The sequence below is a fragment of the Poecilia reticulata genome, linkage group LG4 (assembly GCF_000633615.1).
Source record: "Poecilia reticulata strain Guanapo linkage group LG4, Guppy_female_1.0+MT, whole genome shotgun sequence".
In the NCBI taxonomy this organism is placed as follows: domain Eukaryota; kingdom Metazoa; phylum Chordata; class Actinopteri; order Cyprinodontiformes; family Poeciliidae; genus Poecilia; species Poecilia reticulata.
In genome coordinates, this window is record NC_024334.1 from 12,267,339 (window position 1) to 12,281,709 (window position 14,371).

General features: G+C 40.9%; 2 protein-coding genes across 6 annotated transcripts in view; one reads left to right on the plus strand and one right to left on the minus strand.

Annotated features, from left to right (window-relative positions):
* crb1 (crumbs cell polarity complex component 1) overlaps positions 1-5,263 on the plus strand; it is a 37,467-nt gene extending 32,204 nt beyond the window's left edge. For 2 of the 4 annotated variants that reach the window (XR_001776536.1, XR_001776537.1), the window contains one exon: positions 5,001-5,088. Coding sequence is in view for 1 of the 4 variants with exons in the window: in XM_017304384.1 (XP_017159873.1) it covers positions 5,179-5,208 (30 nt within the window). In the remaining 3 variants the exon portion in view is untranslated. Of the gene's footprint in view, positions 1-5,000; positions 5,089-5,178 lie in introns of those variants that run through there. The other 2 variants (XR_533492.2, XM_017304384.1) reach the window with 2 other exon arrangements.
* dennd1b (DENN/MADD domain containing 1B) overlaps positions 126-14,371 on the minus strand; it is a 139,229-nt gene continuing 124,983 nt past the window's right edge. For both annotated transcript variants that reach the window (XM_008406565.2, XM_008406566.2), the window contains 3 exons: positions 7,947-8,032; positions 6,948-7,176; positions 126-6,044 (listed from right to left, as the gene is read on the minus strand). In XM_008406565.2, coding sequence (XP_008404787.1) covers positions 5,175-6,044; positions 6,948-7,176; positions 7,947-8,032 — 1,185 coding nt within the window. In that variant the 3' untranslated portion in view covers positions 126-5,174. The remainder of the gene's footprint in view (positions 6,045-6,947; positions 7,177-7,946; positions 8,033-14,371) is intronic.

A 14,371-nucleotide genomic window follows, 5' to 3' on the forward strand; every position in this document is an offset into this window, starting at 1 on the left:
TTACGCATGCAATAACAAAATTTTAACATGTTTTGCTGGAACCCCTCCATTAAATAAAGTCAACATTTCAAAATAAAGACACAAAGGACGGTGTATGTTCAAAGAAAATCAGTCTGAAGACGGCAGAGCATGAAACATTGTTTATTTCCTGTTCACAGTGTGTACATTGTGTGCTGCTGTACCAGGTTACTCATCAGTAGCACATTAGATTGGCCTCAGCTGTGACACATGCAAAAGTGCACACCATGAAAAAAAAAATAGAAAAAAATATTACAAAAAAAAACCCAAAACAAAACCGAAAACATCATAACCAAAGAGTTAATCCTGATGAAGAGGCCAATCTGAAGGAAGCTGCTGACTGTAACATTCAGCGTGACGGTCACTACACTGACACCGGCTTCAAACACGGACAGGAAAAATGACGTTAATGTTTGCCAACATGGTCCATTATTCAGTGAAAGCTGCTACATCAGGCATCCGCCCCCCCCACTCACTCCAAACCTGTAATTATAAAACAAAATCTATATAATTACCGTGAGCATCACACAGTGTCATCTTAACCCTGAAATGTAAAATCCGTCTCGGTTTCAGGACCTAAGTCACTAAAGCTTTTGAAGTGGGCCTGTCCTCCCACAGCGCGCCCTAATCGGATGCAGAGCGGAACAAGGAAACAGCAGAAATCTGTTTCCCGACAGGAAAAACGTGCAGCGGGCGACTTCTAATTTAATGTGAAGCACGGAGAGAATTACACGGATTTTATGGAGGCTTTAAATACTGAAATAATATGAGTACCAACAGGACAGACACACGACAGAGTGTACAGTACCAACATGCAGGTTACACACAGTGAGCACTGCATCACGTACAAACAACCATCGGCCTCCGTTTCCTCTGATCAGAAGTCATCACATCCTTCTGCACCGTTATCACAGCTACATGGGACATTTCTTAATGTTCTCTTCGTTTTCCAAAAATAAAATCTCCAACATTCAAAGCTCAGGTGTCATCTCTTTACAATACGCAACACCAATCATAAACGTATATTTCATATATATATATTTAATCCATGTAAAATATATTCAAGCCAGAAAAAATACACATCTATTCAGTTGAAAATAATTTTTTTTATCCATATGAAATCAACTAGAGAAACTCTGAAAATGATAGATTTTTTTTAAATTCAATCCACTCAAAGGAAGATGTTAAAGTGAAATGGAAAAGAAAATGCACACAAACTATACAAGCAGTTTAACCCATGAGTACAATCAGAGAAAATATTCAGTTTACAAAAGAAGAACAAAAAAATAAAAGTACTTTTTTTATTTTAAATACGAGCAGGAAGATTTCCAAACCCCAACGCAGAAGAGAAAAAAAACTAAAACTCACCACAGCCGTGAGAACAAGACACCAGAGTTCATTTTGGGGGATTTCCTGTTGATTAAAACCCAACATGCTCTGTTCCTACCACAATAAAGTTGGTCATGCTGTGCCATGTTGTGATTACACAGAGAGGTACGTTCTGCATAAGGCACACAGCACACTACATCCGTAAAGGTCAACTCACACACGTTAAAAGTTTTTTTTTTTTGAGGGATGTCTTTGTAAGAGATGGGCTCCTGATCTCAGCATTTTCAATAATCTGTATCCGACTTGACTCCCGATACCACGGCGCCGCTTCGAGCAAACCATGCTGCTGATTTTTAAAATTCAACACCTAATTTCATGTGCAGTTTGCAAAACAGTTTTAATCTCAAAAATAAAGCGCCTTTCAGCCTTTGCAAAGACGCTCAGAGTCAAATAGAGACTGTATTGGATGCTGCTTGTTCCAGTCTGTGTTGTGTGCAGTACACAGACGTCTGTCAATGTTAAGAACAGCAGAAACACTAGACATTAAAATGAATGTTGTTTTAAGTTTGTAATCCAAGAAATCATTTTTCTGTAAATTTTGTCAACACCACCAAATACAGTATGTAACCAGAAAACATGCGCGTGTTAACCTAGCATGTCTAAGTTCTTCACATGAAAAAGTTGTCAGTATGAGCAAGATGTGGTTTTATTGAAGAGGGTAGCTGTGACTTTACAAACTCAAATAGGGTTAAAATATGTTTCACATAGTCAAGACGAAGCAAAACAAAGACTAAGCTAGCTAACAGTAGCCTGCTATGCATTAAAAACAAATCATCAGCAGGAATAAAATGTGAGCTGCATTTAGCAAGTTCAGTCAGAACTGACTTCAGAATCAGCTTTAGAGGACTAGTTAAGTAAAGTTTAGACATGCTAGTGTGGTAGCATTAGCCTACCATACTAGCAAACTGCTTGACATGAAAAGCTCATTACCAAGAGCAAGAGGCGAGTTTCCTGAAGACTAACTGTATGCTGAGTAAGATGCAAATTAGAAACAACTAGGACAAAATATCTGTCAAATTATCAGCAAATAATAATATCAAACAAAGAGTAAACATGCTAGCATTAGCCGAGCACTTCAGGACTTCAGATGAGCGTCTCATCAGCAGGAGCAAGACGTGGCTTTGTCAACTTCTGTAACAGTAACTGGAGTCAGATCTCATCCACAAAGTCCAGTTGGGATTGGATAGCCGTCAAATGCATCAATAAATTACGAAACCAGGGTAAACATGCTAGTGTTAGCCTAGCATCTCAGCAAACCGGACTAAACAATGGCTATCATAAGCAGGAGTAAAACATGAGTTCATTACAGACGCTTAAAAACCGGTTGGATAAAAATAGCCGTTGCTGTCTGGCACATCACTGATGAGTCAGTTACGTTGGACACAATCACAAAACCAATCAAATTGGCATATTTAAGCTTGTGTGTGTTATTATTTCAAGACTTATTGGGCTCAGACTCTGTGGCAGCAAATGCAGTAATCTTAAGCTACTGATTACTATCAGGGAGGAAAATAATTCCTCACTGGGACATTCCCAGTTACCCGAGCGGTGAAGAAAACTGGCCTCTTTTAAGATTTCTAAATATTTGCATAGTACACAAGTTTGTTAAAGTGTTTACAGTGAGCGAGGCCAGTGCAGAAACTGTTCTGGACTTTGTATTTTTCTTTGTCTTTAACCATTCTTGGAATTACCATGACTGATTCTTTTTAGCTTTTTAGAAGCACGCCAAAGACTTTATGGGCAAATCGTTAACGCAGAGCAGCACTCGAGAAGTGGAGAAACAGCCGCTATTAAACTGCCACAGCGACTGGCGTCTGGCATAAATCATAAGAACAACGGACCATAAATGTAGTAATCCCAACCCGAGCGAGCGAAAGAGTTTTCTCTTCCTCTGGGTTTGTGGTGACGGGGAGAACGACACGAAGCCGGGATCCCTGGATGCTTCTCTCCACAGGAGAGACGCTTATAAAAATACTTTAGACCCTGAACACATTTCATCCACGCAGCGACCTGCAGTGTATTGCTTCATTACGGTACAATCGTCCTCCACTGCAGTACAGTGCAGAGGGTTTCCTACTCAGACAGAGGCTGCATTTCCTATTAAAACACAAAGAAAGAAAAAGAGGCAGAAAAAAAGGAGAAACAAAAGCATATCTGTCAACAAGATTCCACACAGTTTAAATTAATCTTTCAAAAACTTCAACACGACATATTCCTGCTATTCATGACCCATTTTGTGGTTGATATCTTCAGAGCGTAAACAGCCTTACGGCAAAGTGCCACACAGAGGTTAGGGAAAAAGCACAGAGAGGTGGAATAACGGGAACGGAGCTCGTTTTGGACCGACTGTGGGATTGGGTTCATCAACATCCTTCAAAGTTCGCCAACAACTGTTCTCAATTTGTAAAGCCGGCGTTGAGAAACATGCTAAGAGCAGCAAAAGGCCGATGGAAACAGAAACGCACAGAAAAATGAAGTAAAAACTCTGGCTTTTCTCAGTCATGCGACTGTTTGCTTCATCAGGTGTTTAGTCTTAACAGACAGGAGTAACATTCGCACAAAAATAATGTAAAACTCATCAAGAACATCTACTTCTCTGTGAATGTGAACTGCTGTGTTTAGGATTCTGACTAGAAAGTACCTGCAGTGACTTCTAAAGTTTAAGACATCAGTATCAAAACAAATCACTTGTCCGCTTAAGGCATGGTGATCAAAATCACGAATCCAACACAGTTTAATTAGTTTCAAAGGCCTGCATGGACATTGTGCATCTTGCTGGTTTTGCAGTTTAGTACCAGGTAGTAACGGGTGATTATCAGAAATTGATCCACGAGTGCAAATTTTTAGCAGGAAATGTTCAGAACACAGAGTTCAACGAAACATGATGTTGTGTTTAGGGGAAATTGGCCCTTTGAAATCCTTACAAAGTACTGACATTAAATAAATGAAGCCAAAGTGCTGAGTAGAGATGCACCGATCGACCGGCTGGACGTTGGAATCAGCCAATTTTCCAGACCAAAGACTCAAAAATGAGATTTTCTATTCATTAAATGCAACAAAATGTCAGAACGTCAACTGATAACCATGCACTTTTAGTTTATTAAAATCAGATAATGTTTTGTAATATTTGCTTTGAAGCATGAAGTAGAATAAGCCATATTTTATAACAATACCTCTATAAAATAACCTGCAGCATGTTTATTTGTCCTTTATGTGTTATGGTCCTCAGAATAAAGAAACAGTTTCGGCAGTTCAGACCTGGAGGAGGATCAGAAATCGGTATCGGCCTGGAAATGGTGATCAGTGCATCTCTAGTGTTCAGATCTTTGCAGACAGATGAAGAAAATTGAACTGAAACTAAGCAGAAATCTCCACCTATTCTCATGCATCTTATTTATTTTATAGATTAAGTTTAAACATGAATAATATCTAGTAAATGTATGTACGTTTAAATTTGCTTCACCTTTTATCAGTATGTCTTCCTGATTTGAATCATAAATGGATGCTTTTTATAATTTCACTCACTCTCCGCCATGTTTTTGAGGTATTCTTGATGTAAACTAATTTATTTGACCAAGTTTCTCTTCCAGTAGATGGAGGACAGATGGAGAACTCTGCAGTGTTTCCTTTCGGCGTGAACAGCTCTTTGCTCTGAGGCTTTTTGTTTGTTTTGGCCCTTATTAGGTTTGTTCATAACGTTCCCTTATCAGCTGATCAGCTGTAACAGAGGACAGGAACCTGAGTCAGTTTTCCTTTTCCTGTCATCTTTAGGACTTCTCTGTGGCTTTTCCTTGGACCTGATGGTGGCTGTTGCTGCAGTGGACTTGAGAGAGATGCAGGCTGCTGTGAAGCGATGAGCTGAGGCAACACATGGACTCTATCTCCTCCAGCAGGCCCGGGTCCGGCCCTCCAGCCGTCTCCGAGCCTTCACACTGACCCAGACACAGCCCAAAGCCCAGCAGCTTGTCTTTGGGAGCCTCCTTCTCCTCCTTCCTCTCCTCCTCCTCCTTGTTCCAGGGGACCTGGACCTGGCTGCTCTTCGTTGGGCTCGTCTGGCTGTCGTGGTTTCCTCTGCTGCGCTGCCTCCGGATCGACCGCTCGTGGTAGTTTTTCACCATCTCTTTGGACATGACCTTTCTCCTCAGGATGCCGGTGGACCCGGTTTGGTTCTGGGTTTGGGAGGGCTCGGAGTTGCGCTGAGGGTCTGAGATGGTGCGACTCCGGCTGGTCGGTTCCGGAGAAGAGTCTGGCTGAGACGCAGGTGGGGATGGGGGTGTAACTTTATGGAGCAGCAGGGGGGAATAGGACAACCGGTGGTCTCCTGGAGGTCGACCCGAAGGCATGAGGTGGGAATCGGGACGAGACTTAGAGGAGAAGAGGGGAGGAGGATCCGACTTGGTGCCGTTGGCATCAAGGGAAGGAGGAAAATCTGAGCAGGGGATCACTGCAGAGAAGGCTGCGAGGTTTCTGGATCCCTTCAGGCTGCTCTTGTTGGGCTGCCTGCGTGGGGACGGAGGAAGGTGTTTTCCATGGACGGCGCTGTCATCCTGACCCATGTTCCATCCGCCGTGATCGGCGCCGCCGTCAAAGCTGCTGTCGTCTGCAGCTGCGGAGTGGCTGCAAGGCGACGGCTTTGACTGGAGGAGGTAAAAGAAGGAAACAAAAACAGGAATTACAAAAAAAGAAAATGCATCTGCACTCTAAGAATCTGTAAGTTCTGTTTTATTCCAAATGATGAACCAAACACAGAGCTTATGTTTTGTTAGACAAAAATGTAAACTTAGGCAAAGTCTCATTTCTGAATACATCTGTTTTAACAAAACATTTCATCCTCTCCGTGCTTCAGCTTCTTTCCTCATGTCCGTACAAAACAATTATGCTCCTTCACAATAAACTAGCAAATTACACCCTCGTCCATTTTCTATACAGTCACATTGATGCCAAATGTCATTTTAAAATTCTACATATGCTAAAGCCTCAATGAAAACATTCTTGACTCTTTGGTGCAAAAAATGGTTTAAAATCTATCTACTAAAATGTGCTTATATAATATCTTCCAGTGAAGATGGAACTCCACATGAAAATGTGTATTTTTAACCCTTCAGGTAACAGATAAACAAAAACCGCCAAATGACAATATTAACTCGTGAAAAAAACTCAGAAATAGTCAAAACAGTTTGGATGTATTCCTTCTTTCTTGCAGAAAGTTTCTGTCAAGTTTATGTTTTGGAGTAGGGATGGAAAGTCCATGTTTGATCTGTTAAGCTCTGTCATTTTGCACATAAGTTTGTGGTGCGTTTAACAAAAACAAATGTTATAAAACTTTAGATAAGTCACAAACAAGACATCGACATACGTGGAAAAACCTTAAATTGTAGCAGAAAGACTTTCTGTATTCAAGAACTGACTAAGAAATACATAATTGCGCAGGAATGCAAAAATAAAAATTCCCCCCCACGTCCTGTAGGGGGCTCCATACATTCTAGTCTTTGTTTTGCATCTTTATTCTCTCACAGATTAACTTAATCTGTCTGGCATACCTGGACCTTGAAGTCATCCAAGTCATCCATGGACCTAAAGAAGTCCAAACTCTTGGCAGCACTGAGTTTTCCTTGGTCCATTGTTGTTGTGGTGGTCAGAGAATCCAGGATTTCCTCCAGCAGGTTCATCTGGCTGGAAGGTGACGGGTCGTTGTCCGGATAGAAGGAGTCCGAATCGTCGCTGTCTTCAGTGTAGGAACGGACCTCGCCGCTGTCTTCAGAGGAGATCCTGGATTAAAAAAAAAACTCTAATAAAAACACTTGGCACAATTTAACGTATTGTATTAAAAAGAAGAGATGGGACTGAGGAAAGGTTCCTGCACAGTAAATTTATAAATTAAGAGTTTCCATTTCAGTATAACCACAAAAGGTCAGGATAAATGTTAGCTGTGCAGAATACCAGAAATTTTTCAGTCTTTAAATGTCATATGAATAAAAACCCAAAAGCAAAACTGTAAGCGTGTCCATAACACGCTTACAGATGTTTGAGCTTTTATAAAAATAAGGCTTTTCTGTCAGGAACTGAGAAACAAAAGATGTGGTAGGTGAGAAGATAAATGCTAAAATTAGCATCTCAGTGGGAGTTGTGTAAATAAATATTATAAAAATAAATTAATAACTTTACTTTCTATAGTCAGGGTGTTAGTCCACTCTGTTTATTTCAGTCCAGAGCCAGTGCTGAAAACTTTGGACCCAGGAAACTGGCCTGACCAAAACCCCACAGTGAGCACTTTTTGAACTGATTTGCTGAAATAAATTACCTTTCGGATTAAATTTAGTGAAATGCACCTGTAGCTGCAGCAGCCCTGCAGCCGTGTCCATCAAATGATGCTGTAAGCAAATGGCTCCACTGGAGGGCAGTATTACCATTAGCAACAGAAACATATGACTTTCTGTCTGGACCAAAGGCAGTCAACTTCTCAATCAGCCAAAGTTGCCTAATCTAGCATCTTTGTTTATACAGAAAAGAAAAATAAAGCGTCGCCTTCAGCTGCTTACTTGCTCGCAGTGTCCAACTCATCATCGTCGAGCCCATAGCCAAGATCTCGAGGGCCCACGCTCATGGGAGACTTGTTTAAGTTGTGCTGTTAATGAGAATAACAAAGCAAGCGGATGCGGTTACACACTCAGAATAATATGATCACAGCAAAAGTGGACCTGGGGGAAACGGGGGGTCTCAGTTACACTGTAATAATAATAACCAGGGTTCTGCAGAGATGGAGGGATTCATAAGACTACAGAAAAAAAAAGTGTGTGTCAGGTGAGTACCCATAAGAGAGAACAAGGATCTTGTTTTAATGAGTCCAGACCCTGAGGGTTGAGACTAAATTTGTCAAATTTGGATCTGCAGGGGAAAAAGAAAACCCTTTAAGATCCCCTGCAGTAATTTGCCGAGCTCAGCATTACGTATAAGCTAAAAGCCACTTGAGCGCCGCAACACGAGTGACTGCGTTGATCATTTGCATTATGGCACCGGCACACGTGATTGTATTTGTCACAGCAGAGAGCCGAGTGATCAGTGTGGAGCGTAGCTGTCTGCCGCGGTGGGTTTAATAAGCCACCTGTGTACCGTGTTTAATGGGCGGGTTAAGGAAGAGACAGAAGCTTTACAGAGCAGGGCAGGACTCCCCCCCCATGGGAGCCCAAATCTGCCCCAGGCCACTTATTAACATGCCTTCCACTACGACGCACATGTTCCTCTCACTATGTGTTCATGTTCACTGATGTTAACACTATCTCTCATCTTCTAATTTACACTCTTTGGCGTTTGCTGCTCACCTTCTGTGTCTGTTTTCTTTTGCTCTAACTGTCCCCCAGTCTGTCTGCGGTTCCTTCAGACGCAATCAGAAGTTTCAGCTAAGCGTCTTTTTAAAGCTGACAGACTTTTCCGTAAAATCAAACTGGATCCTAGTGTGGTTGGAACAAACCGCCATGGTCTGTTTCTCTACTTCTTAAACTGCTCTTTGTAAAAATATAAGGGATAAATCAAACACATGATAAATTAAAACAAACTCAATAATTTCCATTTGCATGATTTATTGTTCTTCGCTTTTCTCTCTTTCTACCAAAAACTGGGTGACAAAAGTCTTCAGTCTGGTGCTTTGGTCTCTACTAGATCTCTTTTTAAAGGACAGTTTAGTTTACAGAGACTTCATAATTCATTCTATTCATTGTTTCTGATATTTTGTTAAATTATTTTGGATATTTAAAATGTTTTCCAGCTCCAGTGGTAAATGTTCATTAGACTTTAAAGTGTTTCTGCCTTACTATACCATTATTACCATTATCTTACTTGAAAATGGTCTACAAACAACAGTATTATCGTTTATTGCAAATACTTTATCAGGATAAAATCTGACCTCCACTTTGCCTCTGGTGACATCTTATCAGGCAACTCAGAGTCCTTTTGGATCCATTTGTATTGTTTCAATTTTTCTATTTATTTGCATTTTTAATTCAAATTCCATATTCAAAGGTGTTTAATAACAACTCTAAGATCCTTGGTGATAATTTACAGCCATATTTTTCTGATGCATTATGGTCAAAACGGATCACCGGGCAGCCAAACTTATATTTGTGCCACTGTGCTTCCACTTGTTCTGGCGTATATAATATATATATTCTTCATATCAACGTCAGAAATCCAAGATGTAGCATGAGCCAAGCTTTAACTCTTCACTTTTCAATTTCAGACTCTTTGTCCACATCAGCTGGATTACATGATTTAGACAAAATTAACTCGTGTTTTGCTGCTTTGTCAAAAACTAAGATGGTTACTGAAATTAACCTTTTTTTTTCCTGGTTTTCCTCCTTAGATGTCAAAAGAGAAAATTCAAAAGACTAAAGTTTCCCCCAGATTTACCAACCATAATGTGTCAAAGTCAACTGCAAATCCTCCTCCATCTTTACTGATGCCAGCTGACCCGGCTTCTTTCTTCTGCCCCTTGTGATGTCATCAACCCAAATTCACACAAAGCACAATTAGCAACTTATTTCTTGTTTTAAAAACGTAATTTTATAGAATCTTGCCACACTTCAGCACCTACATGTGGTTTTATTGTCAGAGCATGTTGTTAAGGATTATACACACCACTGGTTGGGTATCTTTAAGAGCGCTTAGCTCCACCTCCATGTTTTTTTCATGCACTGTTACTCTGGAAGCGTCAAATACACAATAATGAAACTCCTCAGACAGAAAATGACTCCAGCTCGAGGTAAAAAGGTAAAGAAAAGCATTCAAAGGCGACTGAACATGTGACCAGCAAACAGAGCGATGAATGGAAAGTGGAGAGAAGGAAATGTAGGAATGTGAGGAAGAACTTTGTATGAATTGATGGGGATGGCGTGTGTATGGATGAATGAGTGTGTGTGTGTGTGTGTGTGTGTGTGTGTAGAGGCGAGTTTCAGGGGGAGAGTAACTGCGAATCAAGCTGGTCCTGATTAGTGGCACCAGTGCCAGCCAGACAGGCGGAATGTAACGTGTGGCTGCGCTGCCCTCATTTAGGGCCCGTGTTCGGCCATGAGAGACGCGCACGGCAACACGCACACTCCATCACATCCGCACCCTATTACCAAAAAAACACAAAGAGTTAAAGTGCCACTTTCTCCATAAAAGTCAGTGAAGGAGATGTGTGCAGTAGCCACTTAAGCCTCTCAGCCATCAGGCTAAACATGAACACATGTGGCGGCACCGCTGATTGGCCGAGCCGCTCCCCTTCCATGGTAGCTTGGAGCTATAATGAAAGAGATTTCAGAGGGGCTCAGGCCTGGGATCCCTAAACAGCCTTTAATGGGTTCCTGTGTCAGGGCCGTAAATCTGGGTCCCGGGCCGACACGCCAACCAGCCGTGGCAGGCCGGCTGGCGGAGCGGTGATGCACCTGTGAGACAGCGGGGACGAGTCCGCTTCAGACAGAAACATGACGGGTACACGTGTCATGTGATTGGAGTGCAAACTGTTTGTTTCAACCAGGGCCGCCCCCACTCCCCTCCCCTCCTCTGCATTTAGGTGTTTATTAAAGCAAGGTGAACCCAAACACCAGCAGACACAGGTCACGACGCCTGGCTCTCTGATCTCGGTTACAGCTCTGGTGCCGTCTGCCTGACAGGAAGTTCCAGGGGGAGCCGTAAACGGATGGGACTTCACTTCCCGGCTTTATCAATTTGTCATTCCCGCTCTTCATCGTGACCCTGCGGTGCGACATTTAAGATTAAACTGCTGCAACAACAAAGCATTTTACGACTGAAGCGCCACCAGCTGGTTCAGATCATTTGCTTTCTTAAAAAAAACAAAAAACAAAAAACATGGTAGATTCATATTGGTAAAACCCACAAGGTAAAACACTCTGCCTCTCCAGGGCTGTAAGAGACAGAAGCTGATTCACAATAAGTCAACAACAACAATAACAAAAACATGCAGACGTTCACAATAAGAGCTTCTCCCTCCGCTGAAGCCGTGACAGCTCTGTCACCATCCCACTTCTCCTCCCCAGGCCTGACAGGGCAGTGGAGAGCACGAAATAGGAGAACAACAGATTATCATACTGCTCCTTCATTAGTTCCTCGCTGTCGGCTAATGGGAAGCTGAAAGGTGAAAATGAAAAAGCGATTCCCGCTCCATGCCTCCCTGTCTCTCATTTTCTCCCTCCGTCACTCTGCTGCCACTGACAGATGTCACCGTTTCCGTCTGTCTGTCTGTCTGTCTGGCTCTTGGTTCCTTCCTCTGCGCCGCGTTGCCACAAGTAAAGACCGAACACAGTCAGAGCTCAGCCAGTGAAGGAGTCAGGGGGGAAGCAGGAGAAGCAAAAAAAAAAAGAAAAACCCAGAAACGCTACAGTTATTTCAGTAACTCAATTCAGGTTTTCTGAATATGCAGAGAAGACTGCTATGTTTATTTAATATGGAAAAGATTTGAAATGTCTGCTTCTTTATCAATGTACAGAAGGTTAATTCTTTTCCTATTTGAATCTTGATTCAATTATTTTGACCTTTAACAGAAGCATAAAAAAATACCAAAATATTACAAGTAGAGAAACAGTGACTATGCTTTTCTGAGGATATACCAGATAACCTGCTGACTGAGATTTTTTCCTATAAGCTATAAAATATTAAGGAGAAAAAAACCTGCAGCAAATACATTGACAGAGGTAGTTTTGAATCCAACAGCACATGAAAGAAGTGTGTGATTATCCCCATTAATCCATTAAAGTCTGGGTCCCCTAGCCATAATAAATATTTAGACAATTTATGACAGCTGCACACATCAGTCATTTACAACCAGATCTGATTCACAATTAAATGGAACGAGCTTTGAATCTAAAATAAACACTTTTCTCAAAAGAGTTTGCATGTTTCATTCCAAGAGAAAATGGGGAATTTAATACCTCACTTTATACCTCCGTGCCTCGGATTTGTTACTAAAAGTACCAGTTGTCTTTTTGTTTTAAGATGTAGATGTTCTTTATCCACTGGATTTAAACAGGGAGACACGCAACCTGGACGGACAGAAAACCTCTGTACTGCTATGCCACGATGGGAAAACTTAGTCTTGATGCTTTATAGTAAAAATGTATTTCTTTGATCATTTGAAATAGAAATATCCTTTGTTGCTCCTTTGTGGGGAAACTCATTACCAGCAGAAAAATGTGAGGCAAATGGATGCAGATTCACACAAAGGGTGAAAATATAACATCAATCATAAAAACAAATGAGATTCTAAAGCAAGGGCAAATTTACAACAGAAGATAAAATACTGTATGGCATAATCAACACATAATGTTTTAGTATTTCACCTTCACAACACTGACTGATCAAGGGAATATTGTCATCTCTGGCCTATAACTTGTACATCTTTATCAATGCTTTTGAGCAGACTATGCCTGATAATTGCAATAGATCAATACAAAAAAAAAAAAAATCACATCAAAGAGGCATTTTTTTATTCAACAGATGCCCTGACCAGACTCTTTTAGACCAATTTTCATGAGCCTTTGAGGTCAGATCTGCTGATTTTTAAGCAATTATGAATTTTCTATGGATTTAAACAGGGCTAAAAAATGTGCTGCAGGTCAAAATGTTAAGGTAGCTTTGAATTCAATAAAAAATGACGTAATTAAAAGATAAGCCTCTGTAATTATCAAAACATGTTCCTAACATAAAAAAAAAAGGTTAAACTAAAAGAAAATACATCAGAGCACACACTGCTGGTTGGTTTGTTTAAAACTTTTTAAATAAAAACATCAAATTGTTCAAATCTGCTTATTACCGATCAGAGCTTATTCGTGAATTGTGATCAAAACAGCCGTGCTACAAGTCCACAATATAAATCTAAAAGGGAAAGCTGTAATAAAACCACTTATCTACTCTTTAAATGTTCTTTTGCTAAAGTCAAGCTATGAAATGCATCCAAGCTAATATATCTTTAGATTTAAATTGCTCTAAATGGTCATGCATTAAATGCATTACAGTAACTTGATCAGGAGAAACAAACTTTTCCCTCCACTCGACTTTTCTCTCTGTGCGACCGGCGAAGTGAAGCAGCTACGCCTCTCTGCACCCGGGCCAAAAAACGAGCTGGACATACATTTTATATAGTATTTCTGAGTGGGCAGTGATCTCACAGCTTGGCAGTGCATGTTAAGGAACGCTGGTAAAATGCAAACAAACGTTGGGGAGAACCAAAGAATTCGCATATGAACGGCCAACTATTTGTTTGCTTTAAAAGAACGAATAAAAAAAGGAATAACAGGAGGAGAAATTCACAGTTTGTCTGTCCAGCTGGCTGCAGCTGAAACGTTGCTTCCTTTCTGCCTTAAACGGGAGCAATAGAAGAAGAAGGAGGAGAATGCAGTATGCTCATTTTGTCAGAGCAAACTAAACCCTCACAGTGAAATGACCATGTCTGCAAATCAGTGCAGCACCTTGTAACCACCAGTAGATGGCACTTTAGCTCCAGAGAGGAAGGCAGCAAGTCTCTGAGGAGAATATGAACAGAGCAAGTGGAGACAACAAATGCATACAAATAACCATGAAAACACATGCTCAGCTATGGAGAGAGACACTGCACTTAAACTAACCTGTGATGCATTCAAATGTCTAGCATTAATACAAGAAATTATCATCATAACTGGGCTAAATATACTAAAAAATATCATTTTCAACTCGACAAACGCAATCAAATATGCTCCATAATTTACAGCTCATTATTACGGTATGAATTATCCACCATCTATTCACTTTCTGCAGAGACCATCTCTATGGTGTAGCCTGAACACAGTGAACTCTCAATGAGCAACATGTGTAGAAATCAATCTTTGAGCTCTAAGACAAATTTCAGCCCCTAATTTACATTTCTTGAGAACCACACTCAACCACTGCAGGCTGTGAATACAGGAGGCACAAAAAACTCAGGCAAACAGTGAGCAGT